The sequence below is a fragment of the Lactuca saligna genome, chromosome 5 (genome assembly GCF_052625555.1).
Source record: "Lactuca saligna cultivar CGN05327 chromosome 5, ASM5262555v1, whole genome shotgun sequence".
Classification (NCBI taxonomy): domain Eukaryota; kingdom Viridiplantae; phylum Streptophyta; class Magnoliopsida; order Asterales; family Asteraceae; genus Lactuca; species Lactuca saligna.
Genome location: NC_136421.1, coordinates 25,013,314 through 25,037,276, shown reverse-complemented (window position 1 = coordinate 25,037,276; position 23,963 = coordinate 25,013,314). Strand labels below are relative to the sequence as shown.

Here is a 23,963-nt window from a genome sequence, read left to right as displayed (position 1 = left end):
GGATCCAAAGTGGTCAGAGACCATATCTCCTCGATCTTTATGAGTGTTATTGGGAGATAAGAGCTTGGGATGGCATATTGGGGCCATTTCTTCAAATAGAGCCATTAGGTCTTTGTATGGGCATCAAGATCCAAACTTTACGTGTTTTTTTTGCTTAAGGAGGCCAGATCTATGGGTTAAAGGAACGGATCTGACCTCAGGAGGTCATTTGAGTTTGATCATGGCTTGAACTCACCGAGTGCAAGAACAGACTCAGCGAGTAGGATGGGTTTTCCCCATAAATAACACAGATTGTAACTTTAGAGTATTTGATTTCATGACTCAGTGAGTCATTTGGGATTTTGAGGATGTAATTTCATGACTGAACTTGCCAAGTCACAACAGTGCACTCGGCAAGTCTAGTCAAAGGGTTGACCGTTGACTTTTGTTGACTTTTAGGGTTTGGTCAACTTTAGAGTATTTGAGCCTTAGGAGGGGTAAAATGGTCTTTTACCCTCCTGAGTGTGCTAAGACAAGGAATGGTCTAGTCTTGGGAAATTGATGCCGTGTGTTTATTTCATATGATTAGGCGGAGGCTAGATCCTATTTCACGGAGTCCGAGTTACAGAGTTACACGAGGTGAGTCTTCTCACTATACGTTACCTAGAGTGGTATTATGAGTTGACCGGAAGGTCTTACGTGCTATGTATGAGATTGTGTGTCATATATGAGATTATGTGCTATGTGTTGTAAGTATGATATATAATTGTATAGACCGGACCAGAGGGTCCAACGATTCAGACCGGGCCGGAGGGCCCAACAAGCTATGACCGGACCAGAGGGTCTAACGAGCTACGAGACTGGAGGGTCCCGCTGAGACACATCGGCCGGAGGGTCGTATAGTAGCCTCGAGTGGCGTATGTGTTGTATGTGGTTTATTGGGGAACTCACTAAGCAATTATGATTACAGTTGTTGTGTTATGTGTTTCAGGTACTAGCGAGGACCATGGAAAGGCACCGGCGTGAACCGTACACACCATGAAGACATTTGATTTGTGATCTTGGGATACGTTTGATTTGATAACTATTGTGGAATACTTTTTGAGAATGTTTTATATTTAAAAATTTGGTTGTTGAAAAATGAATTTTTTTTTTTGAAAATCTCGTCGTTAAAAGTTGGTATTAGAGCCTTGGTTTGGAGGACTCGGATGCACCTTCAGGCGTACCTGAACTCAAACTGAGGATTTGGGAAATTTTCAACAAATAAGAACTGATTTTTCCAACAAGAACAATAGGTTTTGAAACAACCAGAGTAGAGCAGTGTGTACGGTCAGCCAACGCTCGAACATTGAATCCCTAAAATACCCTTACATTATGTGTTATGAGTTTATGATATGTTATGTTATGCATGCTAGAGTAGGCTAGGTATTCATATTAGGACTAGAGTGGTTTGATTTGTGATGCCTTAGCCTGGGAGATTACTGCTGCTATGAGATGCCTTGAGAATGAGTAGGTAGAAGTTAGGAGCTAATGGGAGGTCTATCGGAGGGTAGCCAATTCATAGCGATAGTAGAGTACTTGCGATCCGGGATCCAAGGCGAAGGACTTTGGGTGAATGCTGATGCGGTGTGGTCAGTAGTATAGGGCCCGTACTACTAAAGACACCGGATCAGTGAGTAGTCCAAGTAAGAATCTTTTGGATATTAGAGGATGAGTAGGGTTGTGTTATCGAGTGCGAGTATGATCGATCAAGTCTCTTATATTTTTATGTTGTATTTCAGAGACATCATGGTTGGGACACGACACACACCTTGGAGCAGTGGTGTCGGCGACGAGGAGATCCATCGATTGATTTATGACGAGGTGGCTGCTGCCATCCGGGGCAACATTCCAGAGATGTTCGGGGACATTAAGACCACATTTATTGAGACCTTTGACGAGCGATATGCAGCAGTGACTGAGGTTGCGGCTACTGCAGCAACTGCTGTTGTTGCAGTTGTTAGACCTCAAGGAGGTGATTCGTTGTTGTTTTGGGAGTTTAGCAACACGAAGCCACTAGAGTTCGATGGGACACAGGACCCGATTCCAGTGATGAGGTGGATCTCTGATATCGAGGGTTGTTTCTACACGTGTTCTTGTCCAGAGCACTTGAGGGTACGGTTGTCTCTGAACCAGCTTCGCTTGGGAGCGAAGGATTGGTGGATGTTCGTGACGACGAGCTTCACTCTGGCAGAGATTTCTGAGGTGACCTAGGAAAAGTTCACCACTATGTTCCGAGATGAGTACATCCCCCCCTGTGAAAAGGGAACGACTGGCTCATGAGTTTTTAACCCTCAAGTAGGTTACTGATTTAGTTACTATGATTACGTGGAAGTTTCATGAGAGGGAAATGTTTTGCCTTGAGCACGTGTCTACCTAGCAGGCTCGCATGAGCCGGTATCTGAGTGTTCTGAGTAGAGATATTCAGGAGTTCATGGCGAACTCGACTTACCGGGCATTTGCTGAGCTCCAGGAAAATGCCCGAAAGTGGGAGATTGAGTTGGAGACTCAGGCTAGGGAGGAGGCCGAGTCACAGAGGATGGATCGGCGGCCGGCTCAGTCTCAGCCGGCAGCCAAGCGTGCCAAGCCCGCTGATTCGAGATCTGGGAGCGCGAAGGGCCTCACTTGTGGGAAGTGCAGCAAGAGTCACGAGGGTTCGTGCAGGGCAGGAGTATGCTACAAGTGCGAGAAGGATTGGTATATCGCGAGGGATTGCCCCAAGGGATTTTCTGTTTGCTTCCATTGCAACCAGACCGGCCATCGGAAGGCCGAGTGCTCTCAATTAGATTAGGGATCAGCGCAGGGATCTGTGCCTGTGGCTAGGGGTACCGAGGTTCGGCCAGTGAAGGCCGAGGCACCAAAGGCTCGTGGGAGAGCGTTCCAGTTGACAGCGGAGGAGGTCCGCGCAGCACCCGACGTTGTGGCCGGTATGTATTCTTCCCTCTATTATTTGAGTCTGAGATATTATGCTTATATTATGCTATGCGTAGGTACATTTCTTGTAAATTTGGTACCTGCCTTAGTGCTATTTGACTCGGGAGTGAGTCGATCTTTTGTATCTTTAGATTTTGGTCGTCATATCAGTATTTGTCGAAAGGCTTTGAGTCAACCTCTGTGAGTTTCTATAGATAACAAGTGAGCAGTGTATGCCACGGAGGTGATTCGAGGATGTAGACTTGAGATCTTTGGTGTGGGGTTCCCGATCGATCTAGTTCCGATTGCGATGGGGGACGTATGTGTCATAGTGGGCATGGATTTGTTGAGCTAATTTGGAGCTATTATAGACTGCGAGCGTCAGCTGGTGACGATTCGAGACCCTAGTGGGGGAGTACTTATGGTGTACGGTGAGGGTACCCGTCTTGAGTCAGCATTTTGTTCCGCTGCTAGGGCGAGGCAGAGTTTGCAACAGGGCTGTAGGTTTTTTATGGCCTATGTGATGGACACACGAGTGACCGCTAGGAGGCGAAGTTCGATTGATGAGGTTCCGATTGTGCGGGAGTTCCCTGATGTTTTCCCTGAGGAGTTTCCAAGTGTGCCTCCCAAGAGACAGGTGGAGTTTCGTATCGACTTGGTTCTAGGGGTGGCACCTATTGCCAAGGCACCCTATCACCTTGTGCCGCCCGAGATGCATGAGTTATCCTCGCAGCTTCAGGAGCTGCTGGGAAAGGGGTTTATCAGACCGAGTAGCTCACCTTGGGGAGCGCCGATCCTTTTTGTCAAGAAGAAGGATGGTTCACACCGGATGTGTATTGATTACCGGGAGTTGAACAAGTTGACGGTCAAGAACCGTTATCCGTTACCGAGGATCGACGATCTGTTCGATCAATTTCAGGGAGCATCGTGGTTCTCCAAGATAGACTTGAGGTCGGGATATCACCATATGAGGGTTCGGGATGAAGATATCCAGAAGACAGCGTTCAGGACTCGTTACGGGCATTACAAGTTCGTGGTGATGCCTTTCGGACTCACCAATGCACCAACAACGTTCATGGATCTCATGAACAGGGTGTGCAGGTCCATGTTGGATCATTCGGTGATCATATTCATCGATGATATCTTGGTGTATTCGAGATCCAAGGAGCAGCATGCGGAGCATTTGAGGGAGATCCTTGGAGTTCTGAGATCGGAGAGGCATTACGCCAAATTCTCCAAGTGTGATTTTTGGTTATGGGAGGTCCACTTCCTAGGGCACCTCGTTAACCAGAAGGAGATATTGGTGGATCCGGCAAAGATCAAAGTGGTGATGAGTTGGGAGGTGCTGAGGTCACCTATCTAGATCAGGAGTTTTCTTGGGTTGGCTGGTTATTATCAGAGATTTATTAGGGATTTCTCTAAGATCGCCGTGCTGCTCACCAAGTTTACTCGAAAGGGTGTTACTTTTTCTTGGGGTCCGGAGCAGCAGACCTCATTTGAGACACTTCGCTAGAGATTGTACGAAGCTCCGGTGCTCGCACTCCCGGAAGGGATGGAGGATTTTATGGTGTACTATGATGCATCGATATCAGGGTTGGGAGCGGTGATTATGTAGATGGGGCATGTGATAGCATATGCATCGAGGTAGCTGAAACCTCATGAGTCGAGGTATCCCACCCACGATCTGGAGTTGGGGGTAGTAGTGTTTGCCCTCAAGATCTGGCGTCACTATCTGTATGGGGTTTAGTATACCATATACACGGGTCACTAAAGTTTGATGTACCAGATGGATCAGCCTAACCTGAATATGTGTAACATCCGGATTCCCAGGTATATTATCTATTCATTTAATTTTTGGAGTTTGTGGAGGAACTCGGCGAGTTGGCGCCAAGACTCGCCGAGTAGGGACACGAATGTTCACTCTAGTTCATGTCTGGACTCAGCGAGTCCACCCTGTTTAGTGAAGCCCTAATTTCCAGGGCTTGGGACCTATTTAAAGGCCCTTATGGCCGTCCATTGTGGCTAATACACCCAGAAAGAGAGTCAGATCGTTTGAGAAGCAAATAGTGACCATTATTGATCTTTGTGGTGTCATTTAGTAAGAAGAAGGAGGTTCTAGCCAAGGGAAAGCAAAGGAGGTTGCTATTCTAAGGACTAAAAGCTAAGATCATTCATTTGAGGTATTATTTCCTTTCTTCTTCTGTTTTAAGAAGGATATGTGGTTTTAGGGTTTCTTGTACCCTTGACTAAGTTGATTTGAGGTCCAAATAGTCCTTTTTGGCGATGAGGCTTTGTACCTGGACCCATAGAGGTCCAGAGAGCCTTATTCTTCAAGCTTTATGAAGAACAATGGAGGTCATGACCTTGGGTTAAGGTATTTGGGACAAAATCGCCAATTGATGATTATTGGTTGAGTTATAAGCATAAAGATTCAAACTTTACGTAACATTTATGCTTGGGAAGGCCATATGGTTTAGGGGCACAAATCTTACCACAGGACGTCAATAGAGTCTGTGCATGGCATGAACTCGCCGAGTTGTTCTTGAGACTCGACGAGTAGGGTTAAGGTCCACGCAGATCACTTAGTGAGTAGACTTGCCAAGTTGGGGGATAACTCATTGGGTCAGAAAGGGGTTAAAAGACTGGAGTTCAAGGCGGTACTCGCCGAGTTGTTCTTGAGACTCGGTGAATTGAGTCGGGGTAGCCCCGCGATTCATGCCAGATGTGACTCTCGAGCATAGGATAGGACTCGATGTACTAAGCGGGACAGAGAGTTAGTGGACATGTGTGTACTCGCCGAGTCACCGGAGTGCACTCGGCGAGTTGGGTTAAAGTTGACTGTTGACTTTTGTTGAATTTTAGGGTTTGGTCAACAATGGGGTCCTTGAGTTAAGAGCGGGGTAAAATAGTCTTTTACCCTTCTGAGGGTGACAATAGAGGGTTGAGTCTAGCCTCGAGTGTTATGTTTATGAGGGTATTTACTTTGTCTGAATTGGTGTAAAGCCCAAAAACGGATCTACCAATGATCAAAACGAATAACAGATGCACAATACGAATCAATAAGAAAAAATTGAATGAAACCAAGCTTGCATACGCTTTAAAGCAATAAAATGTCATATACAACTTGGGAAAACACGAAGGCATCAACAACCTTTAAAGTCTGACACAACGCCCTATTTTATTGACTCAACTTACAACCGCAAGGTGTTTACGGCCGTAAGGAGTTTACGGCCGTAAACACTTATGGACCGTAAACTCAAGACAAAAACAATTATCCTACACACCCACTACCACTGACTACTATGCCTAGACCAAACCATTATTTAGGGTCTTTCAATCTCCCCCTAAATTTGTGCATGGGTGAGAATACGAAACAAAACAATGCGCAAATTCAAACTAACCTAACAAAAATTCAAAATATAGACTAATAAAACCAAAAATAAAAGAAAAAGAAAATAAAAAATAAAAAACTTAATCCTCAAAACTTATCATTTTCAGAAATCCCACAAGCACATCGAAGCGAGCTTTGTTAAAAGGTTTTGTGAACAAGTCCGCCACATTGTTATCGGTGTGGACCTGTTCTATTCGAATTAAAGAACGTTCATAACAATCTCTGATAAAGTGAATTTTAATATCGATGTGCTTGGTTTTAGAATGTTGGACTGGTTTCTTAGCAATTTTTATGGCAGCTTCATTATCACAATAGATAGGGGTTTCTAAGTAATTCAAACCGTAGTCCAACAGCTGATGTTGGATCTAGATAACTTGAGAACAGCAAGCTGATGCAGCTACATATTCCGCCTCTGCTATCGAAGTCGAGACAGTGTGCTGCTTCTTGCATTGCCATGAAACTAATCTGTCACCTAGGTATTGACATCCTCCTGAAATTGATTTCCTGTCAAACTCACAACCTCCATAATTGCTGTCAGTAAAAGCATAAAGATCAAATTCAAAATTCTTCGGATACCAAAGACCCAATTTAGGGCTTCCTTTGATATACCGAAAAATTCTTTTAACAACAATAAGATGAGAGAGTTTAGGATTAGCTTGATAACGCGCGCATTGACAAACTGCAAACATAATGTCTGGTCGACTTGCAGTAAGATACATCAGGGATCCGATCATTGATGGATAGAGAGTTTGATCTACGGGTTCGCCTTCTGGATCTGGAGTCAGGAGAGGTCGTTCAGCCATCGGTGTAGAAGCAGATTTAGCATCGTGAAGTGCGAACTTCTCAAGAATATCCTCCACATACTTGGCCTGATGTAGTAGGATTCCGGTTGAATTTTGTTTAACCTGAAGCCCCCAAAACATGGTCATTTCTCCCAAAGAGCTCATTTCAAATCTTTTCTTCATTACACTTTAGAACTCCTTGCAAAGCTGTTGGCTAGTTGATCCAAAGATTATGTCGTCGATGTATATTTGAACAAGTATTTGGTCCTTGTCGACATGCTTTATGAACAATGTTTGATCGATAGTACCGCGAGTGTAACCATGTTCGAGCAAATGCTTTGTTAGAGTTGCATACCATGCTCTAGAAGCTTGATGCAACCCATACAACGCTTTGTCCAACTTGTAAACATGATTAGGAAACTTCGGTTCGACAAACCCTGGAGGTTGATCAACGTAGACTTCTTCCTTCACCTTGCCATATAAGAAGGCAGTCTTGACATCCATTTGAAAAACAGTGAAATTCATATATGAAGCATATGCTAGGAAGATACGAATTGCCTCCAAGCGAGCTACAGGAGCATATAATTCAGTGTAGTCAAGACCCTCGACTTGTCGAAACCCACGAACTACTAGTCTACCTTTGTTTCGCACAATAACCCCTGAATCGTCCTGCTTGTTACTATAGACCCACCGTGTGTCAAGAGACTTTTTGCCCTTTGGTAACTCAACTAACTTCCAAACACCGAGTTTTTCAAATTGATGCAATTCCTCATGCACTGCATCCACCCAGCTAGGTTCATTTAGAGCCATTTCTACATTCTTGGGCTCAATTTGTAAGATGAAACAAGAATACAGACATGTATTAACGTCTCCACTTTGGCTTCTAGTTTTAACCCCATCCTCTAGCTGGCCGATGACGTTTTCGATCGGATGATCGCGTTGAACTCTTGAGGGTATTTCTTGGCTGATATCATTTAAGGAGGCAGGGAGAGTGTGAATGTTGATCCCTCCTTTATTTGCTGGTTCGGCAACACCAGATGGTTGTAACGACCCAAAATTTAAGACCAAAAATTTCTTTTAATAAATCATTACTTAAAGTAAATTCATCATTCCAAAACATAATATGAGTATAAGTTTTCAAAACACATGTTCATTATCAGAGTAAACATTCCCAGGCTGTCTAGTCTATGGTGTGTGCCATGTGATCACCCCGAGCTCTTCCCTCCGCTATCGGAAGTACCTGAAACCAAAACTGAAAACTGTAAGCACGAAGCTTAGTGAGTTCCCCACCCTTCCACATACCATGCATAACCACATACTGCACATATTGGGCCACACCCCCTATCTTGGGCCTCGCCCCCTACCTCGGGCCTCACCCGTTACAACGGCCCTGCCGCTCTAGGCCCCGCCTGGCTTCGAGCCCCGCTCGGATACAAATCTGTTTTTACTTAGGCCCCGCCTGTCACAGGGCCTCGCCCGCCAACAAATAATAACACATAAACATTTCACAACACATAACTAACAGATACAACTGGTTCTGTCCTAAGGCCTCGCCTATCCTGGGCCTCGCCCATGTCCTGCTACTGATGAGTCATGGGACCCCGTCCACACTCCTAATGGTAGTGAGGTACGAGCCTAGCCCACTCTCACTCCTGTTCTAGTTCGGGCCTCGCCCCTATTCTACTACTAATGAGATATGGAACACCATCCACACTTTGCTATTGGTGAGATATGGGACCTCGCCCACACTCACCTCCCTACCAGGCACATACATGAATCACACATACAACAAGTATAACTATCATATAAACAATTCCATGGGCACCCGCCCGCTATTACTGGACCTTGTCCTGAAAATAATACTAGCATACTGTGCCTAGGCTAACCCCCGGGTCTTCTACTCATAACTACATGGGCCGACATTGTGGCCTTAGACCCATTCACACAAAGGGAAACTCACCTGCACTGGCTGAACTTGCTGATGATTTCACTAGTTGCTGCCTGACAACTCACGGAACTCGTGCTCCCTTTGCTCCCCGAACTACCAATATCAATGCAACACTGAGTCTAACTGACCCCCGAAAGACAACCAAGTCCACCCTGGTCCAAAGTCAAAGTCCTGGTCAAAGTCAACCTTCCAGGTCAACCCTACTCGCTGAGTCACCCTACTGACTCGCCGAGTTCAAAATGATCAGATACCTTCCATTCGCGCCTCGACTCGCCGAGTCAGTCCATGACTCGCCGAGTCTACCGATTTCTGAGTCCAGACCTGTCCAACTCACTGAGTCCCCAGCCGACTCACTGATTCGAGTCACAACTCGAAGGGTTTGGGGGTTTCGCGACCTGACTTGCCGAGTCCAAGAACAGACTCGCCGAGTACAAGGCAATCTTCATACGACTTGACGAGTTGTTCATCCCAGTCGTCGAGTTTCTCGACAACTTCATGCTACTCGCCGAGTCCACTCAAAGGACTCGCCGAGTCCCTTCAGTTCTCCTTACATGCAGAGGACTTTTGAGTCATGCATGGACTCCAAACTATAGATCTACCCTTCCTAAGCCTATTCCCTACGTAAAGTTGCAATCTTTACGTGTAGAGAAGGAGATCTAGGAAAAACATGCCAAAAACTAGGGCTTAAGGCAAAAAGACTCCATGATCCACTCAAGGGCTAATACTTTACGGGATTCTAGACCAAAGCAAGCATGGATCTGAGGTAGCAACCTCATATCTAGACCTCAAGCTCGAGATTGATTTCAAACATGGCTTAAAAGTCCCAAAACTCACAACCAAGGAAAATCTGGAGAAGAGAAACGACTTAATACCTTCAAATGCTCTGAAATGATCCCCAAACTTCGAAGGCAATGCCATTCCTTGATGTTTCAAAGATTCCCACTTCTTCTTCCTTGATATCATTCAAAAATGGCCAAAAGCATGAATGAGCACAATGGGGGCTTAGGATGCGGCGTTCTGGGTGTGAGAGACAGTAAAGGAGCACTAGGAAGAAGAATGAGGCGATTAAATAGGCTCCAAGCCCCAGATATAGGGTTTTCCTCGCACAGACCCTAGTCGCCGAGTCGCCTTGGCCGACTCGCCGAGTTGGTCACTTATTCATCGACTCGGATCCCACTCGGACTCGTCGAGTCCTTCCTTGGACTCGCCGAGTCGACCCTTAAATTAGGGATTTTCTTTCCTTTCTTGGCCTTTGAAACTCTGGGTGTTACAACTCTCCCCCACTTAAACTAAACTTCGTCCTCGAAGTTTACTATACTCTACTGCCGGCGATCTACCTCCAAAGCCCCACCATCCATTCTAGCATCAGCTGCCTAACTTTGCTGGCCTTCCGTTCAATCAGTCAGACCAACGTTAATCCTTACAGATAATAATCTCGGGTCCATCCTGAGCTTGAACATCCTGTAACACAACTTACTCAACCGACAATCTTTTTGGTAATCTCCAAATACTGCACTGACCCCGTAGGGGTTCACCCTTTCTTTCCTTACGCGCTTTCCTTGCCTCTCCCAAGGAAATGATCCATAACCATCTCTCCCTTCTGCCGCGGTGAGGACCCTTTCCTCACCAAATCTATTACTCCCGCCACTCCCAGTACTGGTCATCGTTGCCAGTATCCGCTTGGCATTCTTGCTACTATCATTCGGTGTCGAGCACCCCATGATCAACTAACTGAATTCCACCATACTCTGCATCCCCGCACTATCCTGCTATTCTTATCTGGCTTCCGAATGAACTGAGACCATCCTGGTCCCTACCAACCTATCAATATCTGGATTACCGACTCTCACTGATTACTGACCCAGCACAACCACTAGTCGCTCCCAGCGACATTCAAAGATACTTCTGCCACCTATACTGCTCAATCTATTTTACCATGCTGGCACTACAATTTCCTGGGATCCCCGATCTCCTTGCCTAGACGCTAAGATCCTTACCAGGTCCCACCTGTGCTGCTAAAACTCACAGGCCTCACCCACGGGTCTCAACCAACCATACTACAGAGCCACCCTGCTGTCAGGTCTCACCTATACTGCTATCCTCATACGGGCCTCGCCCACGGGTCTCACCCGACTATATCCTAGAGCGGCCTCTTCCAAGGTCTCATCTCTCAATGGCTATACAGGAAACTCCATACCATTCTCATCCATTCCCCATTCCCGATCCCTATCTGAATGCTAGGAGATAAGGGCCTCGCCCCGACTCCGCCAACGAAGCTACTACAAAATGCTACAGTTGCCCCGTAGTCTGACAACACTTCCACCACTGACTGCTAGTGAATGCTACGGCCGCCCCCGCAGTCTTACATCACTTTCTACCACTGACTGCTAACACGAAAACATCTCCTGCTATTTGACCTCAAGATCTCCATTCTGACTCACACGAATTCTACACGCGGCCCTTTAACCTGAATCCGAACCACGTACCCACCATTACCCTTTCCACACACGCACTGATGGGAAGTTCTCAAACTCCCAACCCTGAACTACTCGATCCGTTAAATGCTGAACTACCTTCTTTCCTTCTCATAATCATATACCCGATTTGGATTTGCATGCCCTTACCCTTATACACTCGGAGGATTCTCCCCCACTTTGATCCTGCTTACACATCGATGATCGATGAGAAGAAATCGCAATCCTTGCTACCATAATCAATCCGCTGAGGAATCCTAAGCTTACCATAGCTAAGGATCTAACCTGTCCATTCTAAAACATATACTGCTCCGAACTAGCGAGACATACCGAGTCTCTCCAAGGCATGCTACGGATACTGCACTCAAAGTAACCTTCTTCGATACAACCCATCCCTTAATTACTAACCAATAACCAAGGTATGCAAATGGCATATAACTCGATCACAATGAACCCGCTTGAAAATAAAATGCTCAATCGCTACTGATGCAGAACCATAACAATATAATCATGCACAAAATAAAAGAACTGAAAATGGAAGTCGCATACCTGCAATGTCCGGCGCTGCTCGCATCTCCCGAGTAGCCATCTGAAAAGCCCAGCCTCCTACCGCAGGCGCCTCCGCACGTCCCAGACGGCCGTCTGTGATACTCAAAGTTGCAGGGGCAGGTGCCATCACCCATCCTGCTGAAAGCAAACTGGGTCACTGGGCCTTCTTGTGGCCCCGCTGATTGCAGTGAAAACATAAGTTTGATCCCTGAGTGATGGTAGCAGTACAATCTCTGCTAAAATGACCAGTCCGACCGCACCTGAAACAGCCAGACTCACCACCACTACCACTCCTGCATGCGCCCCCGTGCGTCCTGCTACACATTCCGCATCGACTGCAGTCCTGATAATCCCTCGATCTCGACTTTGATCCCTTGGGCCTTTTGCCCGAACTCATGGCTACCTGAACCTCATCCGGCTTCCTCTTCCGGATCTGCTCCAAATCAATTTCCCTCTCCCTGGCCCGAGAAATCATATCTTCCAGCGTCTTACAACCGGGCCTGCTCACGAACTCCCTGATGTCATCCCTCAGCATCTCGTGATATTGTGCCTTCTTCATCTCCTCATCCGCGACATACTGCGGAACAAGAAGGGCTCTCTCTCTGAACTTGGTGGTGATCTCCGCCACAGTCTCAGTAGTCTGTGTTAAATCCTGAAATTCCCGAGCCAACTGCTGCACCTCAATAATCGGTGAAAACTCCGCTCTAAACCTCGCTGAGAAATCACTCCAAGTCATCGCGTCCAACGCGGCATCATCACCCAAAGCGTGACCAATCTCCTCCCACCAATCCCTCGCTCTGTCCTTCAGAAGACAGGAAGCGAGTCTGACCTTATCCTCCTCAGGACACCGGCTCGTACGGAATGCGTTGGCAACATCAGCCAACCATCTGCTGCTAGCGATGGGGTCCTTAGCCCCATGATAATCTGGTTCCCCGCAAGCCCTGAACTCCCGAAATGTCAAGGTACGCGCTCCCAATAAAGCCATCATCTCAGTACGGAAGGCTCCCAGCCTCTCATCCAAAATCTCCAATATACCCTCCTTGACCGTGCCAAAGATCACAGGAGTCTGAGCTAGAATACTACGCGTAACCTCCACTGATATCCACTCTCTCATCCGCTCCTCGAGCTGCTCGGCCCCTAAACCCGAGCCTAATCCCTCTCCGGTGCCTGATCCGCCCGTTGGTCCCTCTTGCAATGTCACCACACTGAAACATATAACATAACCACTATCAGAATACTCCTCACTGCTGCGAGACCAAACATACTCACTACCATGTTCCCGGTCTTGTCTCGGCCTTTCCCGAATCGAGTACGGATCCTCTGCTTTCAGTAGTACGGGTCCATACTACCTTCCACATCTATCCGTACTTTCCTCAGGGACTGCTTTGACTCCACCAGGTCCCTTTTCTACTTCTACTGCTCCCAGCACTACCTCATCCTAGGCTTACCCTAGGGAAACCTTTGACTCAACTCAAACCAGTCCTCAGCTGCTGAAGGCCTCCTCGCAATGCCAATTAGCAATCACTTGGATACCATCACATGTGACGAGGCTCAGATAATCCTTCAAGTAAAAGACTCGTTCCTACAACGGTTGGACTCAAACAAGAGCTGCGCAATAGGACCAAATCCAACACTCTGAGATTATTCAGCCCTGATCACATGTGACGTGACGTATCCACCTAATGGCTAACTCCCATCACTTAGAATCCCACAATGCACAAAGCAAGCAGCATTCAGACAAGGGAAATCTAAGCATAACATACTCAAGCAATCATATCCACATAGTAAGAATCTGAACTAGCATGCAACACAACTCATAAACTCAGGCATAACCTAATCAGGCTATCCTACTACTGACTATTTAGCACTATCATGCAGATCAAAAGCACATATAACAGGCACATAAGGCATCCTCCCTAGATCCTTAGTCCTAATGTAGCATGTTGTTCTATTAACTGATAATCAAAACATAAACTTGTATGGGTATTTTGGGGTACTTACTTGAGCTCGGTTGATTGCATGCACCACACCTCTTTTCTCTTTTCAAAGTTTTTTTATCTTTCCGAGATCTTTTTGCTTTTCTAAAACTATTTTCTTTATCAAAACTCCCTTTTTACTAAACTGTCTTTTTATTTTAAAACTTCTTTACCAATTCCTTAGTTTGAGTTCAGACACCCCGAGGGCATGTCCGAATCCCTCAAACCAAGGCTCTGATACCAACTTGTAACGACCCAAAATTTAAGAATAAAAATTTCTTTTAATAAATCATTACTTAAAGTAAAGTCATCATTCCAAAACATAATATGAGTATAAGTTTTCAAAACACATGTTCATTATCAGAGTAAACATTCCCAGGCTGTCTAGTCTATGGTGTGTGCCATGCGATCACCCCGAGCTCTTCCCTCCGCTACCAGAAGTACCTGAAACCAAAACTGAAAACCGTAAGCATGAAGCTTAGTGAGTTCCCCACCCTACCACATAACATGCATAACCACATACTGCACATACTGGGCCACACCCCCTATCTTGGGCCTCGCCCCTACCTCGGGCCTCGCCCGCTACAATGGCCCCGCCGCTCCAGGCCCCGCCTGGCTTTGAGCCCCGCTCGGATACAGATCTGTTTTACTTAGGCCCCGCCTGTCACAGGGTCTCGCCCGCCAACAAATAATAACACATAAACATTTCACAACACATAACTAACACATACAACTGGTTCTGTCCTAAGGCGTCGCCTATCCTAGGCCTCGCCCATGTCCTGCTACTGATGAGTCATGGGACCCCGTCCACGCTCCTAATGGTAGTGAGGTACGGGCCTAGCCCACTCTCACTCCTGTTCTAGTTCGGGCCTCGCCCCTATTCTGCTACTAATGAGATATGGAACCCCATCCACACTCTGCTATTGGTGAGATACGGTACCTCATCCACACTCACCTCCCTACCAGGCACATACATGTATCACACAGACAACAAGTATAACTATCATATAAACAATTCCCTGGGCACCCGCCCGCTATTACTAGACCTCATCCTGAAAATAATACTAGCATACTGTGCCTAGGCTAACCCCCGGGTCTTCTACTCATAACTACATGGGCCGACATTGTGGCCTTAGACCCATTCACACAAAGGGAACTCACCTGCACTGGCTGATCTTGCTGATGATCTCACTAGTTTCTGCCTGACAACTCACGGAACTCCTGCTCCCTTTGCTCCCCGAACTACCAATATCAATGCAACACTGAGTCTAACTGACCCCCGAAAGACAACCAAGTCCACCCTGGTCCAAAGTCAAAGTCCTGGTCAAAGTCAACCTTCCAGGTAAACCCTACTCGCCGAGTCACCCTACTGACTCGCCGAGTTCAAAATGATCAGATACCTTCCATTCGCGCCTCGACTCGCCGAGTCAGTCCATGACTCGCCGAGTCTACCGATTTCTGAGTCCAGACCTGTCCAACTCACTGAGTCCCCACTCGACTCACTGATTCGAGTCACAACTCGAAGGGTTTGGGGGTTTCGCAACCTAACTCACCGAGTCCAAGAACAGACTCGCCGAGTACAAGGCAATCTTCATACGACTCGACAAGTTGTTCATCCCACTCGTCAAGTTTCTCCACAACTTCATGCTACTCGCCGAGTCCACTCAAAGGACTCGCCGAGTCCCTTCAGTTCTCCTTACATGCAGAGGACTTTTGAGCCATGCATGGACTCCAAACTATAGATCTACCCTTCCCAAGCCAATTCCCTATGTAAAGTTGCAATCTTTACGTGTAGAGAAGGAGATCTAGGCAAAACATGCCAAAAACTAGGGCTTAAGGCAAAAGGACTCCATGATCCACTCAAGGGCTGATACTTTACGGGATTCTAGACCAAAACAAGCATGGATCTGAGGTAGCAACCTCAGATCTGGACCTCAAGCTCGAGATTGATTTCAAACATGGCTTAAAAGCCCCAAAACTCACAACCAAGGGAAATCTGGAGGAGACAAACGGCTTAATACCTTCAAATGCTCTGAAATTATCCCCAAACTTCGGATCCAATGCCACTCCTTGATGTTTCAAAGATTCCTACTTCTTCTTCTTCCTTGAAATCACTCAAAAATGGCCAAAAGCATGAATGAGCACAATGGGGGCTTAGGGTGCGGCGTTCTGGGTGTGAGAGACAGTAAAGGAGCACTAGGAAGAAGAATGAGGCGATTAAATAGGCTCCAAGCCCCGGATTTAGGGTTTTCCTCGCACAGACCCTACTCGCCGAGTCGCCTTGGCTGACTCGCCGAGTTGGTCACTTATTCCTCGACTCGGATCCCGCTCGGACTCGTCGAGTCCTTCCTTGGACTCGCCGAGTCGACCCTTAAATTAGGGCATTTCTTTTCTTTCTTGGCCTTTGAAACTTTGGGTGTTACAATGGTTCTGCGACATAGTCATCTGCAATAAGATCAAGAAAGAGTAATTCCATGAATGTTGAGGAGACAACGGAAGCATCGTTTGGAGTTAACTCTTTCTCTATAGACATATGAGGTGTCATTCCAGCATCTGAAGAATCAGTATGGACTGATTGAGGACTATCATGTACCACGAACGGACTCTCTTGAGGAGTAGAAGATGATTCCCCCAATAATGTTCAAGAAGACTCCCCCTCAGGTGTAGAAGAAGGCTCCCCCTCAGATGCAGCAGGAGATCCTCCCTTATGAGAACTAGAGGTATCTTCCTCAAGTGAGGCTTTAGCTTTCCCTTTTGATGAACCAGAAGATTTGGATACAGGCTTGTACACGACTTCTTCTTCTTCATCTTCAGGGATGCCCTTCCCATGCGAATCAGCTCGAGATACATTGTTTGAGTACATGTCTAAGGATTTAAAAAAGTGACGTATAATCAAATAACTAATCCGGACCCACTCTTGCGTCTGTCTCATTCTCTTCCAACCAACACACGTCATAGGATTCCACAATCTGCTTGTTTTTCTTATTGTAGACTCTATAAGCGGTGCGAGCAGTGTACCCCACAAAATAACAGTCATCGGCTTTGGCATTAAACTTCGGGTTGGCATCTAGGTGAAGAAGGGTACAAGGACAGCCAAATACTCGAAAATGACTGACCGATGGCTTGTGACCATAGAAAATTTCATACGGGGTTTTCATTTGAGCTTTGTTGATGAGCACTCGATTCTGAACATAACAAGCAGTGTTTATCGCCTCCGCCCAAAAGAAAACAGGTAGCTTGGAGTCACACAACATCATTCTTGCAGTGTCTTTGAGTGTTCTATTCCGCCTTTCAGCAACACCATTTTGTTGAGGTGTATGAGCTGAACTCAATTGATGCAGGATACCCTTTTCAGCACAGAAGTGATTGAGAACAAAATTCTTAAACTTTGTTCCATTATCGATATGAAGCGCCTTCACCATTTGATTGGTCTGATTCTCAACAAGTATGATGAACTTTTTGATCAGTTCAGTGACACCAGCTTTGTTGGATAGAAAGAAAACCCACGTGAATCGAGAGAAATCATCAATCACAACTAAACAATAAGAACTTCTATTGATGCTTAGCACGTTTACTGGACCAAACAAATCCATGTGAAGTAGTTGAAGAACCTGACTTATTGATGCTTTCGATGATGCTTTCCTTGAGCACATGACACACATTTTTCAAACGTGATAAAGTCTTTGATAGGCAATCCACGGACCATGTCATTCTTCGCAAGACGATTTAGGTTCTTGGCGTTAGCATGACCTAATCTTCGGTGCCACAGCATTGCAGTTTGCTCGGAGATCTTGGAGAACTAACAAGTAACTTGCTCTGGGAGATTGCTATTCATATCGATAATATAGGCGTTCCCATCCCTTTTCAACTTTATGAGAATCCATTCTTCCGGGATGAGAAAGCCTGGCTTTAAGATCATGCATTCCTTGTCAGTGAAATGCGTAGAATAGCCCTTGTCACAGATCTAAGAGACGCTTAACAGACTGTATTTTAACTCGGGAGTGAAATTCACATTTTCAAAGCTTAGAACTCCATTTGACACCGTTCCCTTTTGTGTAATTTTTCCTCCATCTCCACCCGCAAAAGAGACATATCCCCCATTAAATGATTGAATGATGTGCAGTTGGGTGATATCTCCCGTCATATATCGGGAACAACTGCTGTCGACGAACCATGGTCTGACGACATTTCCCCTCAACTGTCCCTGCAAAATGTGCGGGTTTAATTAGATTTGGGCACCCAGGTCATGATTTTCCTGGGTGTTCCCGATGCCTTTTCAATTTTACTACAAATAACCTTCTTAGGGGGCGTAAATGATGTATTGGGAATGGGTTTAGGCCTCCACTTATAATTAGGTTTTCTGTATGTCTCATTTAATTTTGTCATGTTATGCTTAACAGTCTGCTTACAGCATGTATGACTTCTACCAGAGTTGGTAGAAGTTCCATTGCTGCTTTGCGAAGAGCTTGACCTTGGCATGGCTGAGCTCCTCTTTGGCAGACTTCTTGGGACATGGTGTTTAAAAACCTTTTTACGTTTGTGAAAAGTATCCCTTTTTCGTTCATCTGCCCAATCATCATCTCGAGAACGACTTCTAGAGAAGTTTCTATTTAAAGACCTTCCTCTGAAATCGTTCTCCCGTCTTGGAAGATTATGGCTCACAAACATTCTATTTAGACAATTTCTAGCAATATGACCACTAGTGCCACAGTTAAAACAAACATGCTTGTTATTGTTGGAACTAGTACTGCATTGTTCAGAATTTTTTTCCCTACCAACACCCTTGCTTCTCTCACAAGAACTAGCAACAATATTAGGTTGTGAGGGAAGTGAGGGTGTTTTACTATTAGAGGGTTGTGAAACCAGTGTATTTCAACATTTTTATCACAAACACACAAATTGTCAACCAAATTGTTCAAAGATTTATCAGACATATTAAAAACATTCAAAACAGTATCAGTATCAGGAGAAATAAAAACAAGATCAGCAGAATCAAAAACATCACAAAAACTATTGTCAATCAAAACATTTGAAAAAGAATTGTCTTTGTATAAAGCTAAAACTTCAGGTTTGGACTCAGGTTTAATTTCAGACACAGATCCTTTAACTTCGTGCTGTGACTGATTCAAGGATTGATCTACAAGAGAAGTAGAAATGTTAGTACTCTCAACATTAATAAACCCTCCTGAAACAAAACCATAAGATTTGCCATAAACCATAGAAGGTTCATTGGCAATTTCTTCCTTGGACAGTGGCTTATGTAGATATGAATGATTAAAGGGAGGTGGCACATTATTGTATCCTAGACCTTTTGATTGATTTCTTTTAAATTTCATGGTGTGTTCTATCATGTTCGCAACCACTTCACTTGAATGATCATATTTTCGAACATCAAGTTTGGCAGTTTCAAATTTGCCACTCAAGGACTCAATTTCAGCCACCAGTTCTGTGTTTTGTTTGACTACATAATCATAGTTTTCACATTTATTACTGTAGTCCTCCTGTAGTTTTCTAAAGTCCTTTATTTTTTATTCTAGTTGAGCCTTAAGAGGTTTCTGACCTTTCCTATGTTGATATCCTTCATATCTAAGGTCTTCTACGTCCCTTTTTAATTTGTCATTTAACTCATGAAGGATTTTAAGGCTATCTAGTTCGCTTTCTAAATTTTCAATTTTATCATGTAGGGCTTTCACATAATCAATACAAGCTTGTGAACATGATGGAAGACTTACCTTGGATGAATTAGGTTCATTGGAAGAAGATACCATCAAGGCAAACTGAAGCTTCATCATGCTGTCCTCCGCTGCAACGATCCTTGCTGGTGTATCATCCTTTACTTGTGCCAGATGAGCATTTTCTGGACCAGAGATGTTGAGAGCTTGTATCTTATCTTCCCAGTCAAATGATTGTGCAACCATAGCCTTCTCATTGTTTGGTTGCTCGTTGCTTCTGCTGTTTCCCACTGCAACAATCGATCTGTCATTATTGGGTCTTCTGTCGGGGTGAGGATAATCACGAGCAAAATGCCCTGGCTCGTGATAGTTAAAGCACCTAAGCTTTCCTTTATTGAACCCAACCTTCCTGTCAGCGCTCATTCCCCAATTATTCTTTCCCGTCTTCTTGGCAAATTGCTTTGCCCTAAAGACAGCCATGGCAATTTTCCATGTGATGTCCATCTCCTCAACATCCTCCGGATGGATTTGATCAAGTCTGCAAACGACAGTTGAGGAGGAAGCTCCCCAGCTACAAGAGCATTATAGCAATTGATTAGCTTTGCAACAAAGATAATGTTCTCATCAAGCTCCTTTCCCTTTGAAGAAGAAGAATAAGCCACATTTGAAGGAGCTATCAAGAATGATTGGTTCTGTGGCTGGGGCATGGCTGAGACAATGGGAGCCGATGGATGAGAGAGTATCTGAGTCTGAGGAGATGCATTGAAGGGTAAGCCTGCAAATGAATAAGAAAACAAAGACAAAGCATTTTTAGTTGAAATGCCAAGGTTTGCAGTCGAGTATAAGTTAACATGGTTTATCTCTCTTTGCTTGTCATCAATGTCACATGCTTTGATGACAGCCATCACCTCAGCTAGGGTTAGGCGATTGAGATCTTTGGTATTCTTAATCACAGCCACATTCATGTCCTAAGATTTTGGGAGAGCATTTAGTAGCTTCTTTTTGATCTTTGACTTTGTATAGAAGATCCCCGCTACAGTCATTTCGGTATTAAGAGTTGTAAACCGCTGCAACTGGGCTTCAAGAGTCTCGTCGGGCACATAATTGAACATGTTAAATCGTTGCCTTAACATGTCTTGGCGACTTTCTCGCATATCCTCGTTTCCTTCATATACTTCAATCAGTGCCTCCCATAATGCTTTGGCAGAAGTGTATTCTCTGAAACCTTGTGCAATGTCTGGTGAGAGTGCCATAGTCAAGATGGCTAATGCCTTCTCTTGTTCCTCAATGGTCTCGAAATCCTCATCAGTATAATTTTCAATCTTCTTATCCACCACTTGTCCCACGACTATAGTGGTGATTCTGATCGGATCTTTGATTATGCACTTCCAGACTTTAAAATCCTTCATTTTTATATATTTTTCGATTCTGTACTTCCACTCGGTGAAGCCATCAGTAGACATACGTCGAGGAATGCGCGTAGTTGTTCCCATCACAACGTCAAGTTCTTGGTATTGATTTGAATTTTGTGTTTCCATTTTTTTATTAAGATAAAATTTAATTGAAATAAAATTTAATTAAAAACTTAATTTGCCGTAAACTGATAAGAGATTTTCAAAATTTTCTTAAGGCCGTAAACTGATGTTTATGGTCAAGGAAAAATTTGAATTTCGATTCGTAATAAAATTTATTGATTATTAATTAATTAAATTACCGTAAATCTTTAGGCCGTAAACTCTAGTTTACGGTCCAAAGACAATTTTGAATATTTGGCTAAAAACGCAACTGTAAGATGTCTTTGACACTGGTTATGCTCTGATACCAATTGTAAATCCCGAAACGGATCTACCAATGATCAAAACGAATAACAGATGCACAATACGAATCAATAAGCAAAAATCGAATGAAAGCAAGCTTGCATACGCTTTAAAGCGATAAAACGTCAGATACAACTTGGGAAAACACGAAGGCATCAACAACCTTTAAAGTATGACACAACGCCCTATTTATAGACTCAACTTACAACCGCAAGGTGTTTACGGCCGTAAGGAGTTTACAGCCGTAAGCACATATGGACCATAAACTCAAGACAAAAACAATTATCCTACACACCCACTACCACTATCAATACTTCTACCGAGTCAGAGACTTACGAGACGTCTGAGGTGAGTCTTCTCACAATGCCTTACCCGATGGGGTAATTATATGTGACCGAAGGGTCTTATGAGTATGATGTATATATGATGTAAGTTATATGTGATATGTTATGTGATATGAGCATGATGTGGACCGGAAGGTCAATATGATATGGACCGGAAGGTCAATAGAGTATGGGATGGAAATCCCCTGAGACACTTGGATCGGAAGGTCCTATGGCCTAGAAAGGCGTATGTGCGATATGTGGTATTTTGGGGAACTCACTAAGAATTTATGCTTACAGTGTTATGTGTTATGTGCTTCAGGTACTAGCGATGATCGCGGGAAGGCGCCGACATGACTCGTACACACGCACATTGGAGTTTAAACATTTTGATCTTGGGGTTTTGTATTGATACAATGTTGATACAATGTTTTTATTTATGAATGCAAACTATATTTCATGGTTTTTCAAAGTGAAAAATTGTTCAAATTTTTACGATGTTACAAGTTGGTATCAGAGCCTTGGTTTGAGGGATTCGGATACATCGTCGGGGTATCTGAACTCAAACTGGGGATTTGAGGAAATTTTTAATGATAAAAAAAGGGTTTTGAGACAAACGGAACAGAGTTGTGTGTACGATCAGCCAGCGCCCGAACGGTGATTCCCAAAATACTCTCATAATAAGTGTTATTGGACATGCTATGTTATGCTATATGATGAATTACGATATGCATGCTAGAGTAGACTAGGTATTCTTATTAGGACTAGAGTGGCCTGATACGTGATGCCTTAGTCTAGGGGTTTTGCTACTAGAAAGGCTTAAGAGTGTTTAGGTAGCAGCGAGGTGCTTATGAGAGAATTGCTAGCGAGTAGCACATAATAGTAAGAGTAGAGAACTTGCGATTTGGGGCTCAAGGAGGAGGACTTGGGATAAATGTCGATGCGGTATGGATGGTAGTATTGGGCTCGTACTACTGAAGATACTGGGTTGGTGCGCAGTCTAAGTAAGAATCCTTAGAGCGCTAAGGAACCAGTGGGGTGGAGTTATCGAGTGTGATCATACTTGAGTGGGTCCCTAATATTCCTATGTTGTATTTCATAGGGAGATCATAATTGGGATGCGCCACACACCAGAGGTCAACGAGATGAGTGATGAGGAGATCCGTAGGATCATCCACGAGGAGGTGGTTGCGGCCATCAGGGCTGAGATTCTAGAGATGTTCGGGTCAATTAAGACCACTTTGATTGAGACTTTTGATGAGCGGTATGCTGCTCTTTCTGATGCTGTTGTTGCTGTTTCCAGGCCACAAGGGGGTGACTCGTTGTTGTATCTGGAGTTCAGCAACACGAAGCCACCAGAATTTGACGGAACTCAGGATCCAATAGCCGGGATAAGGTGGGTTTCTGACATAAAGGGGTGCTTCTACACATATTCCGGTCCAGAGCATCTGAAAGTTCGGTTCGCGCTGAACCAACTTCACTTGGGAGCGAAGGATTGGTGGAAGTTTGTGACGGCACACTACACCCCTGCTGAGCTTGTTGCAGTAACTTGGGAGAGGTTCACTGCTATGTTCTGAGATGAGTACGTTCCCCAGGTGGAGAGGGAGCGATTAGCACAGGAGTTTCTAACCCTTAAGCAGGGTACTGAGTCGGTTACAGAGATTACACAGAGGTTTCACGAGAGGCGATGTTCTGCCCGGAGCATGTGTCTACCGAGCAGGAACGTATGAGTCGATATCTGAACATTTTAAGGAGAGAAATTCGTGAGTTTGTGGCAAACTCATCATACCGGACATTTGCTGAGCTTCAGGGAAATGCCTGGAAGAGGGAGATCGAATTGGAGACGCAGGCCAAGGAGGAGGCCGAGTCTCAGAGGATGGATTGGAGGCCGGTACAGTCTCAACCGGCAGCCAAGCGGGCCAAGCTCGCCGATTCGAGGACTGGGGGTCAGAAGGGCAGCACTTGCGGAAAGTGCAAGAAGGGTCATGACGGAGTTTGTAGGGTTGGTGCTTGCTACAAGTGTGGCAAGGAGGGGCATATCACCAAGGATTTTCCCAAGGGATTCATGGTCTGTTTTTACTACAACCAAACCGGGCACCG

General features: G+C 44.9%; 1 protein-coding gene across 1 annotated transcript; it reads right to left on the bottom strand.

The window, feature by feature from the left end:
• Nucleotides 1–20,691: 20,691 nt before the first annotated feature.
• On the bottom strand, nucleotides 20,692–21,261 carry LOC145045150 (uncharacterized). Its single transcript, XM_078993491.1, has one exon. The coding sequence runs from the start codon at nucleotides 21,259–21,261 to the stop codon at nucleotides 20,692–20,694; it is 570 nt and encodes a 189-aa protein (XP_078849617.1).
• Nucleotides 21,262–23,963: the final 2,702 nt, after the last annotated feature.